This window comes from Leptonychotes weddellii, chromosome 8, assembly GCF_054177405.1.
Source record: "Leptonychotes weddellii isolate Sample4059 chromosome 8, ASM5417740v2, whole genome shotgun sequence".
Lineage (NCBI taxonomy): Eukaryota > Metazoa > Chordata > Mammalia > Carnivora > Phocidae > Leptonychotes > Leptonychotes weddellii.
In genome coordinates, this window is record NC_138376.1 from 89,118,931 (window position 1) to 89,146,155 (window position 27,225).

At 38.3% G+C, this 27,225-nt stretch overlaps 1 protein-coding gene across 1 annotated transcript; it reads right to left on the reverse strand.

The window, feature by feature from the left end:
* Positions 1-2,007: 2,007 nt before the first annotated feature.
* On the reverse strand, positions 2,008-19,950 carry FAM162B (family with sequence similarity 162 member B). Its single transcript, XM_031029444.2, has 4 exons — positions 19,693-19,950; positions 19,442-19,568; positions 15,858-15,966; positions 2,008-12,197 (listed from the first exon to the last, which is right to left on the reverse strand). Exons 1-4 carry the CDS (start codon positions 19,871-19,873, stop codon positions 12,099-12,101), a joined length of 516 nt encoding a protein of 171 aa, XP_030885304.1. The 5' UTR covers positions 19,874-19,950; the 3' UTR covers positions 2,008-12,098.
* Between the last annotated feature and the right edge of the window lie 7,275 nt (positions 19,951-27,225).

Consider the following 27,225-nt stretch of genomic DNA (forward strand, 5'->3'; position numbering starts at 1 on the left):
AATTCAAGAGAAACTGTCCCAAAAAAAAAAAAAAAATTTTAAAACATCTTGTAAAGGGGAAACACATGCAACATTAATGCAAAAAACAAAACACTTGAAAGAGCCTTTTACATTTATTTAATTAAATTCATTGTTTTATTTTGTCTGAATTTGAATTTGTACTAGTTAATCTATGCAATTATGCTTGTTTTATATTTGTAAGTACTTGACTCACTAGCCTGGTTTTCTTTAACAAGTTTTATTTTGAAAGGTGTTCCTAGAACTTAATTTTTAGTGTCATTTTGTTCACTTAACTGGTAGCACCAGAACAAGAAAGCAAAAACAACAACAACAACAACAAAAACCCTACACACACACATAAAAAATCTGCTGGCACAGAAATAACATCATTTGGTAACTGTAAAACTTATTTGCAAGGTAAAGTTGATTTATTGAATAAAGGACTAAAAGAAGCATTACCTTTGCCTCATATTTTTTCTTAAGAAGGAGCATTATGGGAAAGGTAACTCTAATACAAAGTCTTAGTGAATTTTTGTTGCTGTTCTGAATTCAACAATCTACTGGCTGCTTTGTGAAACTGTGAAATCAAAGTAATTGTTGTTAACCTTTACTCATTTTAGTTCATAGCATTACTGTTTTATGAAATGTGACATTAGGAGCCAATATGGTAGGGCTCTACAAGGATAATGTGTCTTTAAATTCTGAATTGGGGAGTGGGATGAGGGGAGGATATTCTTGCCTAACTAAATAAACCAACATTTGAGCAGTATGCAATATTATGAAATGTTACAGCACTATATTAAAAATAATAAAATACTATTTTACAGTTGCATTTATATAAATGTGTCTGTTTCATTTGTTCTCAGGATGGTGTATTCCTAATGGAACAAAAACGATGCCCTCATTGATTAGAATTCCATCCACTTTCTAAAACCAGTCAGATTGTTGTTTGTAGCATATCTGATAAAACAGTATGTTGCTTTTATTTTAGAACATATATTCTGCTATATATCAAATTTGTCTTTGTATTTCAAGCTTTGGAAGTTACCAGACATTCACATGTTTTGAGATTATTTTTTCCTTTACTGTTATTTTAATGCAATATAATGCATTTATTTAAGGGGTAGAGTTTTAAACCTGATAAATAGAAATCAGAGGGAATGTCCGATTTAATTTATTAATGAACTCTGGGATACATGGTCCACACCGTAGCCAAGCCTAAGCCTCCCTAGCCTAATATTTTTGTTTTCTTCTGTTGCTACTATGTTTTTTGCTTTGCCTGGCTTTTCCTTCAGTATTTGAAACTATGTTAATCAGTAGTGAAAGTAATTGGATCGGTTATTTTTAGGGTACCTTACTCTCAATAAGGCAGTCTGCAATTCTAGTGACAAATGAATTCCTGAAAATGTATGAAGATACAATGTACAGGTCAATCAAAAGACTTAAATATGCAGTGGCATTCCCTTCCCAGAAATTCCTAAGTACATCCTTTAATGATGTGTTTGCTCAATTTTATATATGTTCTTTTTTTAAAACTTTTAAACATTTTTTATTTAAATTCAGTTAATTAACATATATTATTGGTTTCAGAGGTACAGGCCTATGATTCATCAGTCTTATATAATACCCAGTGCTCATTACATCACTGCCCACCTTAATGTCCATCACCCAATTCCCCCATCCCTCCACTTCCCTCCCCTCCAGCAACCCTGTTTGTTTCCTGTGATTAAGAGTTCTTTAATTTCCTTTCCTTTCATATCAAAGAGTTGACTAAGTTCAGTGAGCACATGATTCCCCCTTTTAGCACATCAAACATTTTTTGTATTTGTTTCAGTAGCTTAAGTTTTAGGAAACATGCATCATATCATTATTAATAGCACTTTAACATTTCAGTTTTCCATTCTGGTATGAAATAGAACTTTGAAATAATTGCTGTAAAGCACCACCAGAACTAAAATGTTGACTGGGGGCAACCCCACGAAATAAACAACTGGGAACGCTCAGTAGTTAATGCACAACCATTTTAATTTGGAGACAGTAGGCAGTTGAGGGAATTTAACGTGTAATGCGCAAAGGTGCCTGTTATTTAAAAATTGAATGTTTTAAACTTACAGGCTACTTTTGAGGGATCTCTCCTGTTCTTTTTCAGTTACGGTTAACATGTTTTTAAAATCTAAAATAGCATGACAAAATTTAATACACTTTATTTAGGGTTTTGACGTGACTCACCATTTTCTGAGCATTCCATCTTTTAAATTGTTTTATTATAAAATATACACAAAGAGAATAATGTGAAAGAAGACAGTTTGAATAACAAAATGAACGCTTACATATTCACCACCCAACTTAAATTATCAGTCCTTTGTAACCATTACTCTGGATTATGTTAATAATTCCTATGCTTTTCCTCATTGTTTTATCTCATGTTTATGTATCCCTAAAATAGTTTCCCTTCCCTGTCTTTGAAATGTATAAAATGGGATATTTTACGTATTCCATTATTTTTTTAGCTCAATGTTAACATCTTTTGAGATGCATTCACATTGATGTATACGTCTGTGGTTCATTTTCTTTGCTGTATACTATTCCATTTTGTGACTACATCATGATTATCTGATAAGGTAAGTCTTCTATTTTGTTCTTCTTCAGGATTGTCATAGCTCTTTGCATTTTCACATAAAGAATTCACTTCTCAAATTCGGTTAAGAGCCCCATAGGGTTTTTGGATGAAAATCTAGAGGATAGTTTTGGAGGAATTAACATCTTAATGATACTAACTCTATCCATGAACAAGTTATAGCTTACCATTTACTTAGAGCTTCCTTACTGTATTTCAAAAAATTGTTTTTGTAGTTTTCTTTACAAAGATCATTCACATTTTTAAAGTTTACTCCAAGGTAAAACTCCCTTATGTTTTTCATTGTCGTAAAACAGTTATCTTTTGTTACCTAAAATTTTCCAACTTGCTGCTGGGGTGTAGAAATGTAATTGAATTTTATATATTAATCACATTAACAACCTTGCTAAATTAATTCCAATTTATAGATGATTTGGGGTGTCTGTAGACAATAGTAACTGAATAATGGCATTCATTTCAAATCTTTGTTTCTTTTTCTTATTTTATTATGTAGTATCTCTAGTACAATATTGATTAGAAGTAATAGTAGCAGGCATTTTAAACTTGTTCTTATTTTTTTTAACATCTTTAATGTTGCACCACAAAATATGATGTAGTCAGTGTAGTTTCCCTTGCTTTTTGCAGATTCTTTATTATCAAATTTGCCTACCCAAAATCAAAATTCAGGGCATTTTCAAGGTTATTTGTGGACATTGTGTAGAGTGGTGAAAAAATTGAGTCACCCAGGGCACATGTTCCCAGCTGAGGTTGAACAAAACAATGCTCTGCTTTCCTATTTCAGCTTTCATACTATAAACAACTCTCCTTTCCTGATCTATTTAGTGCTACGTTTCTTGCACCTTTTTTTTTTTTTCTGTTTAAAATGGCCTCCAAATATGCTGAAGTGCTGTCTAGTGTTCCTAAGTACAAGAAAACAGTGATGTGTCTTAACAAAAAACACATTATGTTACCTAGGTTTTGTTTAGGCATGAGTTACGGTTCTGTAGGCTGTGAGTTCAGTGTTAATGAATCATATATATAGTCTTTAAGCAGAAACACACACAGAACAGATTATGTATTTAGTTGACAAAAATGCTACCAGAGGCTCTCAGGAATCTAACCCTGTATTTCCCCAAGGAGTAATGATTTAGTACTTGCTAATTCAGTGTTTGCAGCAACTTTATACGATAATTCCCATGAGTAATGAGAATTGACTGTTTTTTTTGTAGATAGTTTTTGTCAGCTTTAAAAAGTATTCTTATTCCTAGTGTAAGGTTTTTATTTTGTTCTGTTTTTAACTCGAATGGAGTTGAAATTCATCCGGTGTTTTTTCTGCATCATGAATAAGCATATGGTTTTCAATTGTTAATATGTTGAAAAATAGACTTTCCAGTATTGAACCTATTTTAAGATAAACCCAATATGTCATTTACCATTTTATTGCTTTTAAGCTCTAAATGCACCCCTCCTCAACCTACTTTGTGATATTGGTACTGGACCCTGTAAACATTTCTCCTTTGCCAAGTGGCATGATGTTAAGCTTTGTCAGTAGAAGGTACTGGAGAGACATTGAAAGAGGAAGAAGTGTCCTGACCTCTTCCAAGTGTGCTTTTCTTAGTTTTTGCTCCTGTGATGCCCAGCCACTGTGCAGAAGTCTTCCGGGGTTCACCTCCAGTGTGGTTGCAGTGGTACTTCTGCAGGCAGCTTCCTGGTAAGTTTCATTGGCACCTCCAATCAGCTTCCAGCAAGGTCAGTTGGCACTCTTATGGGCAGCTCACTGGAGAGTTACCCCAGTAACCCATCTGTTTTTTTCTTTTCTTTTAGATTTTATTTATTTATTTGACAGAGTAAGAGCATAAGCAGGAGGAACAGTAGAGGGAGAGGGAGAAGCAGACTCCCCGCCAAGCAGGGAGTCTGATGCGGGGCTTGATCCCAGGACCCAGGGATCATGACCTGATCCGAAGGCAGATGCTTAACCATCTGAGCCACCCAGGTGCCCCGCCCCTCCATCTGGTTTTCTAGCAAGTTGCACAAACAGCCAGTAGGTAGTTGCCCAGCTTGTTTCACTGGTGCTCCAGCAGGCTTGCAATGAGCCTTGCAGGCACCCCAGTGGGCAACTTCCAGTAAAATTAAGCCGCACCTTGCAAGCAAACATTCTAGGGAGTTCCTCCAGCACCCCTGAGAGCAACTTCCTGGTGAGTTTTGTCGGCATCTCAGTGGACAGTTTTCTGTTTGCCAGCCTCAGCCTGAGACACCTAAAGAACCTAGCTGCCATCCAGGAATGCTACATACCGACGAGGTCTGAATCTTAGCCTTGGAGGAGAGGGCCCTATTCCAAGTTCATTCCTTCCTTGGACATAGTGGTTGTTCCCTACAACTGCTTCTGTTATTTATCTGACTTCTCTTTACCTCTAGTAACCAATCCCTCATTACTAATCTTTTTACATTAAATTTTCCCTGTTCAGGTATCAAGGACATGCTGCTTTCTTTTAAAAAAAATTTTTTTAATTGAGTTATTTACTTACATACCATATAATTTATCCACTTAAAGTACACAATTCAGTGGTTTCAGTGGTTTCTATATTCATACAGATGTGTAACTATCACCACAATCAATTGTAGAACATCTTATTTTGAGACTCACTTCTTTCATTTAGCATAATGTTTTCAATGTTTGTCCATGTTGTAGCATATATCAATAGTTCATTCCTTTTTATTACTGAGTAATATTCCATTGTATGGATATAACACATTTTATTTATCCATTCATTGGTTGATGGACATTTGGGTTGTTCCCACACGTTGGTTATCATGAGTTGTCCCCTTTATCAAATAACCCTCTTTATGTTTGATAATATTCTTTGTTCTAAAATCTACTTTGATATTACTATAGCTACTCCTACTTACTTTGTGTTGCATGGTATATTTTTTCCATCTAAAAAGTAAAAACTTTTATTTTTTTTTTAAAAGATTTTATTTATTTGAGAGAGAAAGAATGAGACAGAGAGAGCATGAGAGGAAGGAGGATCAGAGGGAGAAGCAGACTTGCCGCCGAGCGGGGAGCCCGATGCGGGACTCCATCCCAGGACTCCAGGATCGTGACCTGAGCCAAAGGCAGTCGCTTAACCAACTGAGCCACCCAGGTGCCCAAAAGTAAAAATTTTAATTAATTTCCTCCTTTATAAAGATTTCTTGTAGGCAACAAAGAGGTCTTGCTTTTTTATTCTGATAATATCTGCATTTTAACTGGAGTGTTTATAAATCATTAACAATTATCATGATTATTGATTTAGTTTAGACCTACCATCAGGCTTTTTGTCCCTTTTTTTTTTTTTTTTGGCCTGCTTTTTCTTTTTCTACCTAGTTTTGGATTAAGTATTTTTTAGGGTTCCATTTCATCTCCTTTTTGACTTATTAGCTATAAATCTATATTTGTTTTTTATTTTCTATTGGTTGCTTTCGGCTTTAAAATAGGCATCTTTAATTTTGGCTACTCTTAAGTAATATGGAAGCATATCACATATCACACTGCACTTTTGAGCGCTTGAAATGTGGCTAGTACCATTGAGAAATTGAACTTTTAATATTATTTTAATCAAGTTAAAAATAAAAACTGATAACTTTACTTGGTTATTAGAAAACCTAAGTATATTTGGAACAACTTGGGTAAGGGAATCTTTTTTTTTTTTCTATACATTTTATGAAGTCTAAATATAGACCAAGTATTTCCGATCAAAATTTAGCCTTTGAACTGAGATGTAAAATCTACATTGGATCTCAAAAATTTAAAAAGGAAAAAATGCAAAAGATGTTAATAATGTTTATATTATGATTACTTGCTAAAATACTGTTTTGGCCATTTTGGATTAAGTTCCATCAAAGTTAATTTTACTGATTATTTTTTACTTTTTAACATGGCTATTAGAAAATTATAAATTTCATAGGTGGCATTATTTTTCTATTTGACAATACTGTTATAAGCAACTTAAATATACTTCCATTTTCTCCTTCTCTGCCTCTGTCCTATTGTTTTCATACATTTTACTTCTCTATATGTTATAAATCCCATAATACGTTCATGGTTTAGTCATAAATTTTTACTTTAGTCTATTGTTTTAAAAGAGGTTTAAAAATTATAAAGTTTTTATATTTGCCCCCATAGTTACCATTTCTAGTGCTCTTCAATTCTTTGTGTAGATATAGATTTCCATCTGGTATCATTTTCCTTCTACATGAAGGACTTTTAATATTTTTGCATTCTGTTTGCTGGTGGTGAATTCCATCACCCTTTGTATGCCTAAGTCTTAACTTCACCTTCATTTTTGAAAGATTTTTTTTTTTAAGAGAGGGAGAGAGAAAATCTTTTTTTTTTTTTTTAAGATTTTGTTTATTTGACAGAGAGAGAGCACAAGTAGGCAGAGTGAGAAACAGGCTCTCCACTGAACAGGGAGCCTGATGCAGGACTCGATTCCAGGACCCTGGGATCATGACCTGAGCTGAAGGCAGACGCTTAACTGACTGAGCCACCCAGGCGCCCCAGAAGAGAGAAAATCTTAAGCAGGTTCCACAGCCCATGACCTGAGCTGAAATCAAGAGTCAGATATGTGTAACCAACTGAGTCACCCAGGCAATTCTATTGAGTATAGAATTCTAGATGTATTTTGTTCTTTTAAGATGTTGCTCCACTGTCTTCTGACTTGCCTTTCTCTGACAACAATTTTTCTATCATTCTTATCTTTGTTCCTTTGTAAGTAATGTTAACTTTTTCTTTGGCTGCTTTTAAATTTTTTTCTTCATCACTGATTTTAAGCAATTTGGTTATGATGTGTCCTGGTTTGCCTTTTTTCATGTTTCTTGTTCTTGCAGGTAGGTGAGCTTCTTGGGTCTATGAGTTTATAGTTTTCATCAATTTTGGAAACATTTCAACCATTACGTCTTCAAATAGTTTTTCAATTCCAATTTCACTTATACTAGGCTTCTCAAAATAGTCATACAGCTTACTGATGCTTTTTTCATTTCTTTTTCTCTATGTGTTTGGGTAGTTTTCATTGCTTTGTCTTTATTTTTTTTAATTTAAATTCAATTTAGTTAACATAATATATTGTTTCAGGGGTAGAATTTAGTGATTCATCTGTTGCATGTAACACCCAGTGCTCATTACATGAAGTGCCCTCCTGAGTGGCTAAAATTAACAACTCAGGAAACAACAGATGTTGGTGAGGATATGGGGAAAGGGGAACCCTCTCACACTGTTGGTGGGAATGCAAACTGGTGCAGCCATTCTGGAAAACAGTATGGCGTTTCCTCAAAAAGTTAAAAATAGAACTACCCTATCACCCAGCAATTGCACTACTGGGTATTTATCCAAAGGATACAAAAAGAGTGATTCAAATGGGCACATGCACCCCAATGTTTATAGCAGCAATGTCCACAATAGCCAAAGTAGGAAAAGAGCCCAGATGTCCCTCGACAGATGAAAGGACAAAGACACAATGGAATATTAGTCAGCCATTACAAAGTATGAAATCTTGCCATTTGCAACAATGTGGATAGAACTAGAAGGTATTATGCTAAGCAAAATAAATCAGTCAGAGAAAGACAAATACCATATTATTTCACTCATTTATGGAATTTAAGAAACAAAACATGAGCATAGAGGAAGGGAAGGAAAAATAAAATAAAAACAGAGAGGGAGGCAAACCATAAGAGACTCTTAACTATAAGAAACAAACTGAGGGTTGCTGGAGGGGAGCTGGCTGGGGGGATGGGGTAATTAGGTCTTTAAACTCACTAATTTTGTCTTCTGTTATGTCTAATTTGTTCTTAATTCCATTAGTGTATTTTTCATGTCGGACTTTGTATATTTTATCTTTAGCAGTTCTCCTTGGGTCTGTTTCATATCTCCCATGTTTCTTATACTCAAGCTTTCCTGTACTCTATTGAACACAGCAAGTATGATTATAGCTGTTATGTTGTCCTTATCTGCTGATTCTATCATCTGGTCTGTTTCTTTTTATTCTTTTTCTTCATTATGGTTTGTATTTTCCATTTTGCATATATTCTTTTCATGTCTGGTAATTTTTTATTGGATACCAGGCATTGTGAATGTGACTGTTGGTTATTAGATATTGGGTTTCCTACATCTATTCTTAAGCTTTGTTATGGGACACAATGAAGTTACTTGAAGACAATTTGATACTTTACAGTCTTGCTTTTAAACTTTTTTTTTGCTTTTAAACTTTGTAAGGCAGGCACAGAACAGCCTTTATTTTGCTACTGAGGTAATACCATTCCAAGTACTCTGCTTCTCTGTCAAATATGAGAGTTTCTAATTTGGCTGGTGGAATTCAAACTATTCTTGGCCATGTGTGAGCTCCAAAAATTGTTTCACCTTGTTCTTTCACGTTGTTCTTTACATGACCATGTGTATTGGTCACTTGTGGTCATCAACACTCAGCTGCAGATCTCTAGAGCTCTCTGTACAGCTCTCTCACTTTGGTTCCCTAGCCTGTGAAATCTAATTGTCTTATCTTCCCTGGACTCCTGACTCTTCTCCTCAACTCTGGGAGACTTCTAGGTTCCACCCAGGTTTCCCGTCTATGCCATGTAGTCTTGAAACTCTTTAGGCAGTAAAGTGGAGCAATTACCAGGTCCAACTAACTTATTTTCTCTATTTCACAGATCACTGCCCTTCATTGCTAGATGCCCAATGTCTGGAAATTGTTGTTTCATGTTTTTGTCCAATTTTTTAGTTGTTTCAGGCAAGAGAGTATATCTTATCCCTATTACTCCATTTTGGCCAGAGCAGAAGATGGCATACCAATTCATAACGTTCTTTTTAATATCTCTGTTGTACCTTGGCTTTCATCCCTTTTATCATTTCTAAACTGTTTTTTATACTTTTTATCTTTTATCTTGAAGACTCTGCCAAATTCAGTTAAATCAACCCTCTATATTCTATGTTTTTATTTACTTTGTTAGTTCCTACTCTTAATTTTGTAATTTCCAATCCTTTATTCCCTTTGGATTTATTCTATATTTCTTTTTCGAATTTCTAGGGATGTTTAATACATTTGTTATAAACCTTTCTTTTCTAAGAAAAGCATATTGAGGCTAACAATTTACTTTGAATTACCACTTTAAGTACATTCCACAAGTTTTGATATATAGCTTTTTCTTAATATTCAGTTCTAAGCATTTTTAAATTTCTATCATGATTTACTCTTTGACCTATGAGTCATTTAGAAAATCACACTTTAAAAACCTTATGACAATAAATAAACAAGTGAATAAAAACATCATCCTATTAATTTCTAAGTTGCGATATGATTGCATGAAGTTCAAAAGTTGATGAAATGTGCTTTATGGTTTAGTATGTGATGTTTTAGTGAAAATTCCATGCATGCTAAAAAAGAATGTGTATTATTGATTCACATCTTTTATATATTTACTAGTCAGTGGAATTTGTCAGTCTCTAAGAGAGATGTGTTAATTTCCCAAATAATGGTGGGCTTGTCCATTTTTCCCTTGTAGTTCTGTTTTTTATGTATTTAGATGCTACATTACTTTGTGCATACAAATTTAGAATTAGTATAACATTTTTCAAGTTCAAGTGAGAATTTGTATATTTATGTGTTAAAAAAACAGAATAATAGTTATTACAAATTTTATTTTCAGCTTATGTGGTGACTGAATTTAAATAAAACGTAACCAGTTGAAACCTAACGGAAAATGTTTTCTTGGGCGCCTGGGTGGCTCAGTTGGTTAAGCGACTGCCTTCGGCTCAGGTCATGATCCTGGAGTCCCTGGATCGAGTCCCGCATCGGGCTCCCTGCTCAGCAAGGAGCCTGCTTCTCCCTCTGACCCTCCCCCCTCTCATGTGCTCTCTCTCTCTCTCATTCTCTCTGTCTCAAATAAATAAATAAAATCTTTAAAAAAAAAGAAAAGAAAAGAAGATGTTTTCTTTTTCAGTTGTTATGGTGGGAACAATGGACTTTAATGCTGAAAGCTGAAGACATGGCAGCCTTATTATGCCAAGATGAAAATGTGATAAGATTGAAGGTTCAATCACAGCTTTTCATGGTGAAATCTTCTGTACAATGCACTAGAGAATGGCCATCATCCAAAAAAGCAGTCAATTTATAGAATGAAAGAGCACAAAACCTTTGGTTTAGGGATTTACTGTTAAAATAGGTGACAGGGAACAGATTGGTTAATAAAATAATGTGACTAAAACAAAAGAGGACTAACAACAGAAGTCCTGCTCCCGATCTCTGTTATAGGTAATTTTTCTGTAAACATCTTTGCCATAAACATTTTCCCTTCAAATCTTTTTACAGCCTAACTAATTGGCCATAAGGCAATTCTGCCTTAAAAGATAAAATAACTGGCTGATAGTTTGGTTTAATTCTCCACTGATGAATCAGCCAGCTTTAGCAAAGTTAATGTATTGAAGCTAGGTGTCCATTTGGTTTCATTTCTCCATTGACAAAATTCCCATTTTTTATTCTATAAATCTTAGCTCTCATAACGGTCTATACAGTATTCTACTGTTCTAGTAGTGTCCTTTATTCTGACTACCAGTATATCTGGATTCATTTTGACCATGTTATTTTGTCCTGTTTCTCTTTTTTCTATTCTCTTTTTCTTTCCCTTCCCCCTTTTTTGCCTTTTGACTATAGTCAGTCATCTATTTTTTTTTTTAAATCTCTACTTGTTTGAGAGTTCATATTTTCCTGTTACCCTAGAAACCTTAACATATATATTTAACTTAACAAAATCTAAAGTTGATAGTTTTACATTCCTCTCAATCAATGTAAGAGTCCTACCCAAATATAGTGGTACTTTGGTTGAAAATTAGTTTAGATTTTAAAGAACGCTTAGTGAATGACATACACAGAGTGCTCATTATAGCATTATCTGTCTTGGCCAAAAACTGGAACAAATACCCAGATAAACTGACTCATATTCATACAATGGAATACTATAACAAAATAAAAATGAATAAACTCATGCTACACAAAATTTGTGGATGGATCTCACAACATAATGTTGAGTATAAGAATCCATCCTCACAAGTGCATATTGTGTAATTCTATTTACATAAAGTTCAAAAACAAGCAAAACTAACCTATGGTGACAAAACACAGCAATGATTACCTTTGGAGGGTAATGAATGACAGAAGGCAGAAAGGAGGTTTCTGAGATGTTACTGGTGTTCCGCATCTTGACCTGGGAGGTGGTTATGCAGGTGTGTTCACTATGTAAATATGTATCAAGCTATATACACTTCTGTGCACTTTTCTGAATACAGTTCCACTTCAGTAAGATTTTACTAAAAAGTAAAAATAAAAAGACTTTGTGCTTCTCTTTACCAAATAAAACCATGGCAATTATTTTGTTAAATATTCTATTTTACCTATCTTTTATTGTTTTTGATAATAGTAATGATCCTCTGATTAACACTGTGTCACTTAGAATTTCATTTGGCCTTCGCCTGTGCGGCCAATGCAGCTTCTTCACGCCACTTAGCTTTCTTTGCCAGGTTCCAACTTGTTAAGGATTCATGTCGTTCTGCAGCCTGAAAAATAAAAAAATAAAAAACAAAAAACAAAGCAAAGCATCATTTCCACTGGAAAGGATTTGTGTTTCAGATAGACATACATAGCAGATACTCTGTGAAAAGGAGAAAAGTAACTTAAAACATCTGTCACAAATAGTATCCAAGAAAAATAATCCTTTGGTATAGAAAAAAAATTATGTAAGTTGCGAGACTTCTAGTCAATAGGACAACTGACATCAGAAATCTGCCCTGGCTCTCTTGGCACACAAAAACATATTTTTTGGATAAAAAAATAAAAATATTTTCAAATAGTTATGTTCAAAATCAAGAAAGGGAAATCCTCAGGTATCCGAAATGGAAAGAACTCAAAAGGCAAGAATTGGTGGGTAATAAGAAGGACTGAGGCCAGGATGGGAAGGAATGGTTTCAGGCAGGGGGCATTAGGGGAAAATATTGGGGGGTTTTTTGGTTTTTTTTTTGTTTTAATTTTTTTTTTTTTTTTTAAGATTTTGTTTATTTATTTGACAGAGAGAGACACAGTGAGAGAGGGAACACAAGCAGGGAGAATGGGAGAGGGAGAAGCAGGCTTCCCACCAGGCAGGGAGCCCGATGCGGGGCTCGATCCCAGGACCCTGGGATCATGACCTGAGCCGAAGGCAGATGCTTAACCGACTGAGCCACCCAGGCGCCCCAAAAATACTGGTTTTAATAGCTGTGAGCTGGGAGTTTAATCTCTACCCCCAAAAGGTGAGTCCAGAGTTTGGATCTGGGGTTGGAAGTATCAGATACTCCACTGAAATGACTAGAATTCCTCTTACTAGCCCAAGGAACTGGCAAGGAAAGTAGGCATTTATCTGGGGGCGGGGGGGGGGAATCACCTCTGAAAAGATAAGATGATCAGCATCATAACTGGGATGTAAAAACTCTAGCTAGAGGGATGCCTGGGTGGCTCAGTCAGTTAAGCGTCCGCCTTCGGCCCAGGTCATGATCCTGGAGTCACAGGATTGAGCCTCACATCGGTTTCCCCACTCAGTGGGGAGTCTGCTTCTCCCTCTGCCCCTCACTCTTCTTGTGCTCTCTCTCTCACTGTCTGTCTCTCAAATAAATAAATAAAATCTTAAAAAACAAAACAAAACAAAAAACCTCTAGCTAGAAAATAGGTCTGAGTGCAATACAGAGATACAGATACCAAAAATAGAAAAAAAGTTGAGACATGGAGAATCAAATTAGAAGTTCAACACACATGCATAGTAGGTGGAAAGAATAGACAGAATGGGTGAAGGGGCCCTACTTGAAGTTATGACAGCTTAGACTTTTCAGAAGTGAGGGAAACTGTATATAGGTCCTTAGACTGAAGAGTGTACAAAGTCCTTAGCAGAATAAAAAAAATTAATAGATACTGTTGAATGCCTAATCCGCCCCTCACACTTAATATATCCACAGTACGGAACGTAGTGTATTTTGCCTGTCGTGCCTACCAGTTCTCTCCCCAGCTTTACACATCTCCACAAATGGTGGTACCATCCACCTAGTTGCTGAAGTAAAAAACCCAGGCTTTTTGGTTTCTGTCTTCCATTTTCTTTCTTCTTCCCACATCAAATTTACTTCGAAGTTCTACCCTTTCTACCTCCCCAAATATATCTCAAATTGCTAAACTTTTCTCCACCTCCATCTATCACAGTCTCAGTTAAAGCATATGCATTGATTATTTAAAACAAAAGAATTGGAGAGAAGCAAGAGGGAGACCATGAGACCCATTAGAAGATTTTGCAATCCATTAGGCAACAGATGTTAGTTATCTCAGACCAGGGTGGTATCATGAGAGATGGTGAGGAGTGGTCCAATGGTAGGTATATTTTAAAGTGGAGTCAAGAGGATTGCTGATGTATAATGGCTTACTCGTGAGCAGCTGGGAAGATGATAAAATAGTGAGCACTTGGGCAAGGCCATTTTAGAGGGGGTGGTCAGGGAAGGTCTCTGACCAGAGTGAGAATAAGCCAGCTATGGCAAGGTGAGGGGAAAGAAGGAAGCCTAGGTAGCCGAAGGGCTGAAGTTTGGAATTCGCCCTCTGGGAGAGATGCTGTGGAGAGATGTCCGTGATGCCTAGGTAATGGCTCCTGCCACTTGAAACTACAGGCTGTGATGAGAAGTGAAGAGCTGTGTCCTTTCTTCCTGGCTACTACGGGTTTTGTTAACGCAGAGGATATCTCTTATCTGGTGTTGGGCAGATCCTAGGAGCTTCCATCTAGCTTTCCTGCATTACTCTGTGTGAGCAGCTGTCAACTTACTGGAGGAAAGAAACTGCCCAGAAATTTTGAGATGCTTAAGTATTACTTAAATTTATGTTAATTGAACATTACAAAATTTATGTTAAATTTCTTTAACATAAATACTTGTTTTTATCGAAAGGATTCCAATAAAATATTTTAAAGCATAAAAAAAATAGAACTAGTGTGGATGGAGCATAATGAACAAAGAGAAGATATTATAAAACAAGGAGGGTCCAGACAATATCAGGCTCTAGTCTGTCATTTAGGAGCTAGAGAATCATCACCTTGGTGGACAGTCATTTTATCTACAGTAGGTTATAAACAAGAGATGACCAAATTTCTTTATTTCTATGTTTGAATATTTAAGAAATATTTAAGAAATTTCCCCTTTGATGAGAATCATTTCAAAGCACACGTTCTCTGCCATGCTAATAGAAATGAATGGATATGTACATGACATCAGTAAGCTTACAGACTCAGTCCCTATGTGAATGAGTGGGCTCAAATACTCTCAAAAACCTGAAAAGTTGGAGGGAGAATGGTAATCGGCTACACACGCCCAGAGAGTGAAGATGTACGGATCCAAGCAAACTCTTCTGTGTGATGCGGCTGCCAAAACTTAGTTCCAACTCTGGCTGCGCTTCCAGGGCACAGTTCACAAACAAGGAAGTTACAGTGGTGCTCTGATGGGTTCCCTTGCAAATGCCACAGTGAAGAGGGACACTGATGAACTGCAGTGTGTTTAGAGGAGAGCTCAAAATAGAGGGAAGTTGTAAGGGATAGGGAAATTAAGACTGGAGCAGAGAAGACTCATGGGGATGTGTTAGATGTCTCCCAATATTTGTGGGGCTGCTCTTCATGGTAAAAACTGATCAGCAGATGAAAGGATTTGGGGAAGCAAAAAACACAATTAGAGTAATCAGCTCTTAATTTGTCTCTAGAAAACACGTACTGGAGATGACAAGGAAAGGGCTCACATACAGGATACAGACAAACAAGTCGGCCTTGATCACTTCCAACGTTTGCCATTTCTGACGATTTCATGATTCTATACGACAGCTCTGATTGAGTTCATGACTTAGGGAACAATCTAGTCTGGGTAACTTTCACACAACAAACTTCTTGTGCAGATTTTAACCAGGCTATGAACTGTCCTGTTTTTGTTTTCATCTTATAAATGGAAATAAACATTTGTTCCTCCTGTCTGCCCATGTAGTTTGCATTTGTGGACTCAAATTTTCATGAAAGAAATTGTTTCCAGGAGGATAGATATTTATGGGTGCCTCAAGGTGTTTAAGTTGAAATTGTGCTTACACTGAAAACACAGCAATAATCCCCAAATTGAGAACAAAGCTCATAATATTTCTTAAAATTCACCATTCCAGCTTTATTTTAAAGAGATACTCACCCTTTTGGCAGAGGCTATCACTGCAAAACAGGCGATAATGGTGAGTCCAATCATTATGTAACAAGCTTTCACCCGAGCCTTGTTTCTTGCAGCATCTATCATTTCTGGCCTAAACCAAGATGTGTATTCTGTTAATTAATTGAAGCAATCTGCTTTTTTCTCACTGGCATGATAGACAATCATTTATTATGTAAATATTCCCCAAATTTCCCTGAATGCCAACTGCCGATGTGGAAGATATCCAAAGGCTAGCCCATTATGTCCCCAATTTCAAATGACAGATATATTTAGGTCTTAATTAATGTTAGTCACCATGAAACTACAATGTAGTATATTTAGTTTCTAACTGCTCAAAATAGAACTACTAAAAATTATGGCCTGACTCTCATTTTTTTGTCACAGATCAGGGTAAAGGTAAGAATTTAAGTCTATATATGTCTATGACTCGTGTTCATTTGGCCCCTCTGTTATTAAGTGGGCTTCATTTTTAGTTTAGTTTTTTTTTTTTAGATTTTATTTATTTATTTATTTTGAGAGAGAGAGAGAGTGTGGTGGTGGGAGGGAGGGGCAGAGGGAGAGTGAGAGAGAATCTCAAGCGGACTGTGTGCTGAGCCTGGAGCCTGAGGAGGGCTCGATCTCATGACCCTGAGATCATGACCTGAGCTGAAACCAAGAGTTGGGCCCTTAACTGACTGAGTTACCCAGGCACCCCTCCTTTTTAGTTTTAAACACGTTTTTTTAAAATTCGTTTTCCTCATTTTGTTTTCTCACTGGGCTCCCGATCCCTTCTTGCCCCCTCCCATCCTATCCCCATTCTGTGGGGACCACTATTAGAGAAAACGTGTTTCCTTTGTGGCTTTTGCATGAAGTTTTCAAAATAAATGATCAAAATTACAATGATTTGTCGAAGAAAAAGACAAAGTCACCTTCGTTTTCTTATTATTCTGAAATTTTATATACTTCTTTGAATACTGGGGAAACTTATTTATTAATATAAAGTTACAGGCAAGTTGTTTAAGATTTTAGCAATGCTACTTAACAAATCAGGGTTACAAACCTAATCGTGTCTGTAGGCCTTTTATACTGAAATAAACTTTAACAATTTGCAATAATACGAAGTGGTAGTTTATAGATACGCATGATTAAAGAATGATTCTTGAGAATGTATGCAGCAGTATTCTTTCTTATCTAATGTCAAGTTTAAACAGAATGTGGTTACATTGAAAAAAAATTTCAGAAAGACAAGTTGCAATTTCTTTTAAAAATGAAAATTTTTTTTTAACTTTTCCACCAGTTTAAAGAGCACAGCAAGCCAATATCTAGCCTGTTTTCCTTAAATTTGAGACAGATTAATGTACGTTTTAAGATGTTAGTTGCAAACAGGTGAATATGAAGACTTTATTAGATTATACTTGTTGCTGACTTTTGTTCCAGATGGAGCCTAGAAGATACGATCTTTTTTACCCATCCATCTGGCTTTGATCTGCTATACCAAATTAGGTTTGTGCTGAAAAAACAAGAAAAAGCATTATTATTAAATATCATTAGTGTATGATACAAAAATTATAGGTCACTTGTTAATTACATGTCCATTAAGAGCATACTAAGTGAAAGCTGTTCACATTGTAAGTCTAAAATTTAGTTTGGGAGGCATATCCCTCTTCAACGGCAATGCTTTAAAAAATTACAGAAAACAGGGTGCCTGGGTGGCTCAGTTGGTTAAGCGACTGCCTTGGGTTCAGGTCATGATCCTGGAGTCCCAGGATCAAGTCCCACATCGGACTCCCTGCTCAGTGGGGAGTCTGCTTCTCCCTCTGACCCTCCCCCCTCTCGTGCTCACTCTCTCTCTCTCTCAAATAAATAATAAAAAAATAAAAAAATAATAGAAAACAGCACAATGAAAAATATTCAAATACTTTAATGTTTCCAATGCCAAACTATAATTCCTTTCTTAGACATCTTATTTGAAGTTAAATTCTCCTTTTTATAACATTTCTTTTGACTGTGATCCTGGGGAAATTAAATTATTTCTATAAAATGGTTCTCTTCACACATAGAGCTATATTAATGCAATATTGGGCCTACTGCCTCTTGACAAGCATTAATTTACAATACTGCAGGTTCTTTACATTCTTTTTTTAAGTTATCAGTTTATTTATTTTTATTTATTATTGAAGTATTGATTACTCTGTTATAGCACTAAAACTCAAAATTCCAAAAAATTAAGGATGGTATTTTAGCTGTTCTGAGGATAATTTCTGCTTTGGGCTAAGTCTGTAGTTCAGAGTCTACAGATCTCAAAGAAAACAATATTTGTTTTATAATATTAAAGAATGTCTCTGTGGTTGAATAAATGCTGAATACAGATTTCAAATTCTGTGTTATTTCAAATTCCATGTCCTTTCCTCATTAAATAATTTGATCCAAGAAAGGGATAAAATGTTTGAGAATTCATTATTGACCGAACATTTCCCATCACATGTTTTTTTTCCACTTATTTGATATGCTTTTGGTAACTAGTAAATTACAAAGTAATAAAAGTGTAGACAAGTACAGCTGAAACTAATGTAACATTGTGTGTCAACTATACTTCAATTTAAACAAATGTAACTTTAAATTTAAATTTTAAAAAGTGTAGGTAATATGTGGAGAACAAGATGTAGGCCTAGTTTCCGTTATTCATTCTACTAGGCATTGATTACATTGTATAAAAATTATATACAGGACATCTGAAATCCTTATTTGATATTATAGTTCTAGTCTCATTTTTTTTTTAAAAGATCAGCTTAAAAAGTAGTAGATTGGTTTTATTGTTAGTTTCCTTCATTCCCTTTTTTTTAATCCACTCCCTTGTAAAAAATGCTGGGAAGTATTTTGGGCTTGCATAAACTGAAACTGTAGAAAGATGGTTTTTACAGGTTAAATTTACCCTTGGGGTGAAGTTGTCAGCTTGAGTTTTATCATTTAAGCGAGCCTCTCTCGTGGTTTTGGGATGGTGAAGAGGCCAGCGATGCTGACGCTCCGAGGGTCCTAGCCCGAGTACACCCGGCACTCGGTGGGCTGCAGAACCAGGTACACCAGGCTTCTCCCGCCCCAGAATAGGAGGTCGCGTGGGTGCGGCTTCTTCCCAGAGGCTCTATAGTCCTCCCAGGAGCCACGAGCCTTCGTTGGGTGGAGCAGGGAGCTGCTCCCCGGGCAGAGCCCCTCTCCCTCTCTGGGGACCCCGCAGGCACCCGAGGTGCACGCGCGGACCATGCCTTCCGTGTGGCCTGGGCACTCCGCTGCCTTGCGGCTCTGAGCTCCCTGGGGCTGGTATCTGGGCGATGGTGGAAGTGCCCACTGAACTTCTGGGGTTTCGCTCAACTTCACCAATCTCCTTGTAAGCTTAGGTGCCCACTGTTCAGTCAAGGCGTTTGACGTTGAACCGCACTAGGGGGAGGCTGGGGAGGTACTTTCCTTAAGGTGGTAGGTGCTGTGAAGCGCTGCGGCCGCCTTCTTTCCAGGGGCGCGCCGCGGTCGGGACGTGCATCGACCGCGCACCCCCCACGCGCACGAAACCTGGCCGCCGCGCAGGCCACACTTACGGGATCCGAGGCGGGATGTCCTCCATCGCTTTGAAACGCCCGGTCCACAGCAGGATTTTCTTATCGAATTGCGAAGGCTTGTACTCGGCGGGGACCCGGTGGACCTTTCCTGCTGCGGAGGAACCGACTGACCGACGGCACAGTGGCTCAGAACGCACTCACGCCTCCACTCCCTCCCTCACCCCAGCCCCAGCTCCTCGCCCGCCGCTCCGCACCCCCTCCCTCTCAGGTCGTTCCCAGCTCGGCCTCACCTGGACCTTGGGGCTCAGAGCCACTGGCCGCCCGGCCGCTGCAGTAGCGGGGCAGACCCCGAGGCCGCAGAGGCGCGATGGGCCGGGGCGCGGCTTCTCCGTGCACTCCCGGGGCCCAGCGTAAGATGCGCCCCAGACGGAGGCGCCGGAGGCCCCCGAGGCCCCCGACAGCCGCGAACATGCTGCGCCCTGTTCCCGCGCTCCCAGCCGCCGGCAGAGCTCTGTCGCCGCTCCCCCGCCCGCTCCGCCCCGCGGCGCTCCCAGGGGAGCCCGGGACGCGCAGCTGGAGCCTCGGGCACGTGCACGCTCGCTCCCGGTCCCCGCCCCCGGCCTGAGACCCTGGACCCGGGTGCCACGACCCTGGGGGCCGATTCCCTGGCGGGCGGGGCCCAGGGGGAGACCTGTCTCTGCTGGAAAACTCTCGGAGCAGATTCACCACCTCCTGAGACTGCAGCTCCCTTTAAAGGCATTTCTTTGTGTCGAGTAGAAACGCGTTTCCATCAGGCCTTCACCCTTTGGTTCCACTGTTTGGTATCAAGAGAGTAAATCTAAACCCTCTCCTGCAAAAAGAACCAACAGTCCTTCAAGGGCAAGACACGCCAGATGTTTTCCCAGTAAGTGTGAGGACATGCAACAAACTTCTGAATTCCCCATGAAGAGAGATTTTGAAGTTGGCTCCTCATCCCACCCTGCACTCCCATACTTTTTCTCTTTCCTAGGCAAACAACCTCAGTTGCTGCAATTTGTTTTTCTCCATCTCTTCATTTCTTCTTAAGACCACAAACTCTCCAAACGTTCTTCAAAATGAGCCTTTCTTCTACCTTCCTCCATTTTCCCTCTGCAAAAAAAGGGGTGGGGGGGAATCCGCTCTTCTCTGGCATCTAAATGGAAACAGGGACTCAGGGAAAGGGCTTGTAGGAAAGCTGTCTACTCTGAAGGATTTTACTTACTCTGCTTACTCCTATTCTCTGGCAACAGACCCCAGCCAGGTAAGGGTGCTCTTCAGGACCCAGCACCAGGCCCAGCTCAGCCTCCTCCTGTTATTGTCTCTGAGGTTCCTTCCAAAGCCAGACACTGCCTTACACTTTTAGTTGGATCTCTTCCTAAGCAGACTGTCAGGCTCTTGAAGGCAAGATCCCTGAACCTCCAAGTGTTTTTCACTTAACAGTGCTTAATGAAAGAGGAGAGTCGGTACAGAACTATGCATTTAAAGGAGTGGTTGTAGAAAGAACACAGGCTTTGCCTTCATACAAAGGTTGAAGCCCCTGATTTGTGCCTTAAGAGTCTCACAATCATAAGCAAATCATTTATGTGATCAGTCTTGGTCTCATTTGTAAAAGTATTCCTACCTCTCAAGCTCATTCATGCAATGACTACAAAAAACGGTACTGTCTGCCGGCTACTTCCCAGAGCTGGGGATAGAGCCTTGAACAATGTCAAGTGGAAATTAGTAGATGAAGAAACAAAACGCAGGATGAAAAAAAAAAAAAGGAAGCAGGGGTGGATTGGGAAGCTATTTAGAAAGCTTGGCTAGGGATACCCCTCTAACTGTGCCTGGCATGTAATAACATTTCAAAAGATGTTATCATTTCTTCCTTTCACATCTTTCGTTTCACTAGTCCCAAAACACAAGGGCATTTTAACTTGTGAAATCTCATGGAGCAAATTGTCGGAGGCTATGCCCTCCCGGAAGGTTAAGGGTTATGTTTTATTTAACACTATATGCTTAGGATGTAGCTGAAAATTTTGGCACTTAGTAAATCCTTAATAAGTATTTGTTAAGTGAATAAATGAGTGCAAGTCTTCAATAATAAAACAGACTCTGTCTGGGCTAGTTTAAGAAAAGACTGAAGTATTTGAGGATGTGCTACAAGATGAACTGAGTGAATTCCTGCCTGACGAAGTATGTTGCCATAGATCATATTTGATTGTTTCAGGAATATGCTACTTGAAAATTCTCCCATTGCTCAGATGTGTTCCTTTTCCTTTTAAGATTTTATTTTTCTTCATGTTTCTGAGAAAAACATCTCTGGGAAACAACCCATCACTAATAGTTCACCAAGGAGTATTAAAATAGCCAAGTAAGTTTACTTCCCTGGAAAGAACTAAATGTCAAGCATCTACACATGATTTTCTATCTCCAGCTTCTCTAGAATTGTAGAATGACAGAGCAAAAGAATAAGAGCTTCTATCATGAGAAAAAGAACAATTTGCATTCTATTCTCTATTCCTTATGGGATTAAAATATCACTATTTGGCAGTGGTCTACATAAAAAAAAAATACAGCTGCATGGGAGATGTTTTCTTTAGTTCTAGAATTGGACCAAATTAAAAAAAAAATACATCAACGTCTAATAGAAGAAAAAGCTAATTGTAGCTAATTATATTTCTTCCTTCCTTCCTTCCTTCTTTTCTTTCTTTCTTTCTTTTTTAAAAACCAGGACGGCTTATTTATTCATTCAACAAATATTTACTGAGTGCTTCCCGTGTGCTAGGATCTGAGGTTGCAGCAGGTAAGCAAATAAAACTCTTTGCCTCTTACAGAGCTTATTACTAATCTGTGGTGGTTTTAGTTTACCCATTGTGTACTATGTTATATTACTTTTCAATCCCGTGGTTCATCTGATTTGTATATACTGTTTTCAGTTTCGTTCCTTCAGGGCTTGTTTTTGATTAGTATGGTTTACATTTCCATTTCTTAGGATGGTTTATGTTTCCATTTCTTACGGTTAATTTAGTTACACTGTTAAAACTGTTAAAACTAGGAGTATATTTTATTTTATTTTATTTTTTTAAAGATTTTTTATTTATTTATTTGAGAGAGAGAGAATGAGAGAGAGAGCACATGAGAGGGGGGAGGGTCAGAGGGAGAAGCAGACTCCCTGCCGAGCAGGGAGCCCGATGCGGGACTCGATCCAGGGACTCCGGGATCATGACCTGAGCCGAAGGCAGTCGCTTAACCAACTGAGCCACCCAGGCGCCCAGGAGTATATTTTAAATAAGGCTATTATGTAGACTGAGTGGAAAGTGTGGGTAAATTTTAAATTATTTTATTATTATTATTTATTATCGAGAGCTACTGTGTGCTTCCCACTGGGCTAAGGCAGGAGATGCCAAGATTACCACTGAGCTGTCCCTGAGAAGCCCCACTCTGGCTAGGATGATATTCCCTCATCAGAAAAGGCCTTGCTTCCAAAAGAGGGCTTGGACCTTAGCTCATTTGTTTTCCAGTCCCCTACCAGTCTGTCTGTAGGGAAAGTTCTAAGGTGACAGTTTACCTGCAGACCCAACTCACTGGAGTCTCCAGTGCTTCGGGCCACCTTATTTAAGTACCTGGTACAGGCAGTGGCCCAGCGACCCAATAGGTATTAAGCTTAGCTTTACAGCACAAGCAGAAACTCAAAATGAGATCTGAAAAACCATTAATGAGCTCCTACATGCAGATCTTCTTGTTATTCTTCTTAATTCCCATTTTCATTGCTGTAGTTCAATCTCTCATTCTCTCTCAACCGTGCCATTGTAATGACCCCCAAAGCGTTTTCCCCATCCCTAGTCAATTCTTTCTCTCATCCTTTCTCTGCCTAGCCTCCAGAGATAGTTTTCTAAAACACAGATGCAATCATGTAAAACTTTCATGGGGCCAGTCTCTTCCCTATTTCCTCTCTAATCCCACACTCCACATCCCTATCTACAGACTACAAAGAAGACCCTAAAAAAATTGTAATGAGACAGGGAGGACTCTTTCAAAGTCTCCTGCTCTGATATTTTGCAAAGTCTGATTCAAGTTCTCTGCCTTTGTCATATCCCTAGACATTTAAAATGTCACTGACCACAGGTAGATAGGTCACATAGAATTATAATGTGCTATTACGGATGTGCAGTGGCTGTTGGTTAACATCACAGTTTAGTTCTGGCTTGGATGGCGGGGTAGACACTGTGTGTGTAAACCAGTGCTCATCCGGACATGGCTTGAGTTCTGACTGGATGAGACGCTTGTTGTCCCATTGTTCTAAACATTAGTCTGAGCACAATGCATTCAGAAGAAAGCAGGTAGGATTAACTGCTCCTGTACTATTCAATAATACATGGCTTTTATTTGTTCTGGAAATAGCAAATCTGAAACGCATATATGTTTATTAAGTACTGTTTAGGCAGACTGCCCCAGGACAGTGAAGGGGCATCTGCGATGGCCATGTCTCTCACATTCTTTGGCTGAAAGGTTATTTTTGTCGTCTGCTTCGATATCTATTAAGACTCTTGCATGTGTCAGATTGTAGGCAATTGCCTAATCACTTTACAATGGAGCAGCCTCTAGTCGTCCTCCAGTGATCAATTTCAAACTCCGAAATTCCTGGTAACAATCTCTTGTGACACAGCATTTCACAATCCCAAGGTCTAAATCTGCTACAGACTTTTTACCCTTGAGGCGTAATAATGACTTTATGTAATTCAAATCTTCATACTTTAATAGAATTTTAAGATGATTTAAGAATGCTTCTCCAGCTCCCCGTCTACACCACCCTCCTCAGACACATATAGAGAAGTGGTCTTGCAAAATGAATCAGACCCATTATAAATGTGCAATATAATATCTTTCCTATATACTTACAATTAAAGAAGGCTGTTCATAATCATAATGTGAATGATGCCACCCCAAATTCCTGTAAGATAATTATCTTTTGTCCTACATGCATTTGTACAAATCTTAGTCAGCTTCTCTCAGCTGCTTATCTCTCTTGACTTAGGTGGTCATGTTTTCTCAGAAATTGGGAACTGACTTGTTTGAGTGCTTTGCCTATTCAGGGATAAAAAAAAACCCAACTTATCAAAGAATTTTCTTTTTTTTCCTCTTTCAAGCCTTTTTACTTGGGGCTACTCATACTGATTTTCTGATTTCCAGTGTGAAGTATAGTAATATCTAGGCAGAGCTAATTAAAAGGGCAGAGACTAAGTCTTTTTTTTTCATACTTCTCATGACACCACCATCTACAAATGGAAACAATTGTTATTTATGATCATGATAATAAAGATATACAACAGAATTTGGTACAGATGATTAGCACAAATCATTTAAATTACCAGAGCTCTCCAACAAGAGGTCAGGCGTGGGTTAAAGAACCAAAACCCAGGGAAATTTTTTAAGGTTGAAACTGAATAGCCTACGAGAATGTTATAGAGGTTAAAGGTCATCTATTTTATTTGTTCATTAATTTCTTCATCCAGTCTCCTGTTTTTTGAATTTTTATTATTATAAACTATGCTGCAATGAATATTCTTGACATAGCTCCTTGGGTGCATGTGTAATAGTTTGTCTTGGGGTATATACCAGAAATGAAATTTCTGAATCTAGGAATGGTGTCATTTTAGAAATTAAATGTCAAATGTAATGTAATGATAAATATTCTGGGCTTTATTTAAAACGAAACTGGCCTCCCTCTCTGAGCTCAGGTCTGTTTCAAGCTGAAAGACTGCCCCAGGGATGGGAGTGTGTGGTCAGTTTCTTATCTATCACCTCCCTGCTTTCTGCTTCTCTTCCACCTCTGATTGGCCCTACCTCTCATCCTCTTCACCAGGTCCCCCAGGGCTCCCACAAATCTGGAAAGAAGGGGTGGGAGGAGAGGCAAGGGACAAGAAAGGTCTTACTTGACAGATTTTTTTTTTGTGATCTGATGTAGGTACTCTCCGTCTTCACTGGCTGTCAGAAGCTGACCCTTTTTATCAGTGGGGGTGGGGGGGGCGGTTTGTAGGTTCCTGAAAGGTACTGTGCACAGCAGGCCACCGCTCAGTGGGGGTAGGGCTGGCTCCTGATGCAATCATCTCTCTTCTCTGCTGCTGGACAGATGGCTTCCTTCACAACCTTTTGCCTTTAAATGTGTTAGTCATGCGTCAAACTCTGGGGTACATGCGTCAAGTTCTCCAAGAGGTTTTTTCAGAACTTCTCTCCCTGTGTTTGAAGTGAGAGAAAAGAATTTCTCTTCCACCCCCTTCCTGCCAATCCCATATGGGAATGAGGGAAATTCCTAAGCACTCAAACAGCTTTCTCCAAAAATTTCTCTCGTAAACACATCCATCTCTCCTGGCTTGTCCAACGTCTTAAATGTTCGTAAGGTAGGTGGTAAGGATTCTGTGCCCTTTTGCATATGTCAAATTTGTCTAAACCGGGAGGACTATTATGGATAGTGTAAAGCTCATGGTATCGTGGGAAAGCTGGAGCGCAGCTAAGCTCCTAGTAACGGCTCTCAGAAGCACACACAGAACTGGCTTGGTAGCAACTCTGCCTCCTCTGACCCAGAGCCACCCTGCCTCTGTCCCGATTGGGCAACTTTTGTTGCCACAGGTGACCCCAGAACACATTGCCTCTGCCTAGTTCCCTACACTTGTCACTGCTAACCCAAAATTTCATATGGAGGCATAGCAGCAGCAAGGGAGAGTGGGAAATATATTTGCTGTTATTTTTTATTTCATCTTAGAAAGGCAGCACTCGTGGTGGGCATCTGTGTGTATGTCCACATGTCTGCTATAAACCACAGAGTTCTTTGTGGTGGTTTCTTTTTCAGGTCTTCATGGGTGGCCCAGCACCTTGCTTTGAGACATGGGAATATTTAGCACCTATTGTTTTGTGTATGATGTGAGTTAGGGATCTAATTTATTTTTTTCCTGCCATTATTTAATGAGCCACCCATATTTCAGCATTGATTTTTATGTGGCCAAAACATAGATCTGGCTTTCATTTCTGTGTTTTATTGGTTGGATTGCTTGTCCCTTCACCATTGCCATGCTACCTTGGATCCCCTTCCCTTGTTTTTCAAGAGTATCTTAACTCTTTGTTCTTCCACATACATTTAAAATCTGTTTGTCAATCCTGTTGAGACTTTTATTGGAAATGTGTTGAAATTAATCTGTAGAAAATTGACCTCTCTGTGATAGCAAGTCTTCTAATTCGTGATTAGAAATCTCCATTTAATCAGGTTTTCTTTTATATCCTTCAGAAATATAGTTATTTCTCCATAAGGGCAATACTGTATTTCTGTTGATTTATTCCTAGGTACCTTATAGTTTTTGTTGCTTTGGGAAATGAATATTTTATCAATAATAATGTCTGATGGGTTATTACCCATTGTATCCATTGATCCTGATGAACTTTCTTATAGTTCTGTTAGTTGGTTTGCACATATTCTTGAATTTTCTATTTATATAATTATATTATCAACAAAATAAGGCATTTCAGTTTGTTTCTTTCCCACTTTTATACCTCCTTATAACCATTGGCTATGAACTCCAGAACAATGTTTATAGGAAAGCGTAATAGTGGATTTTGTGTCTGAATTTGATGGGAGTACATTTAAAGTTTCACCATGAAATCTAATATTGGTACTATTGTCTGAATGTTTGTGTCCCCCAAGATTCATTTCTTGAAATCCTAACCACCACAGAGGCGTATGGGGCCTTTGGGCGGTCTTTAGGTTATTAGGGTGAAGCCCTCAAGAATAGAATTAGTACTTTTATTAAAAAGGTCCAAGAGGGCACCCTTGT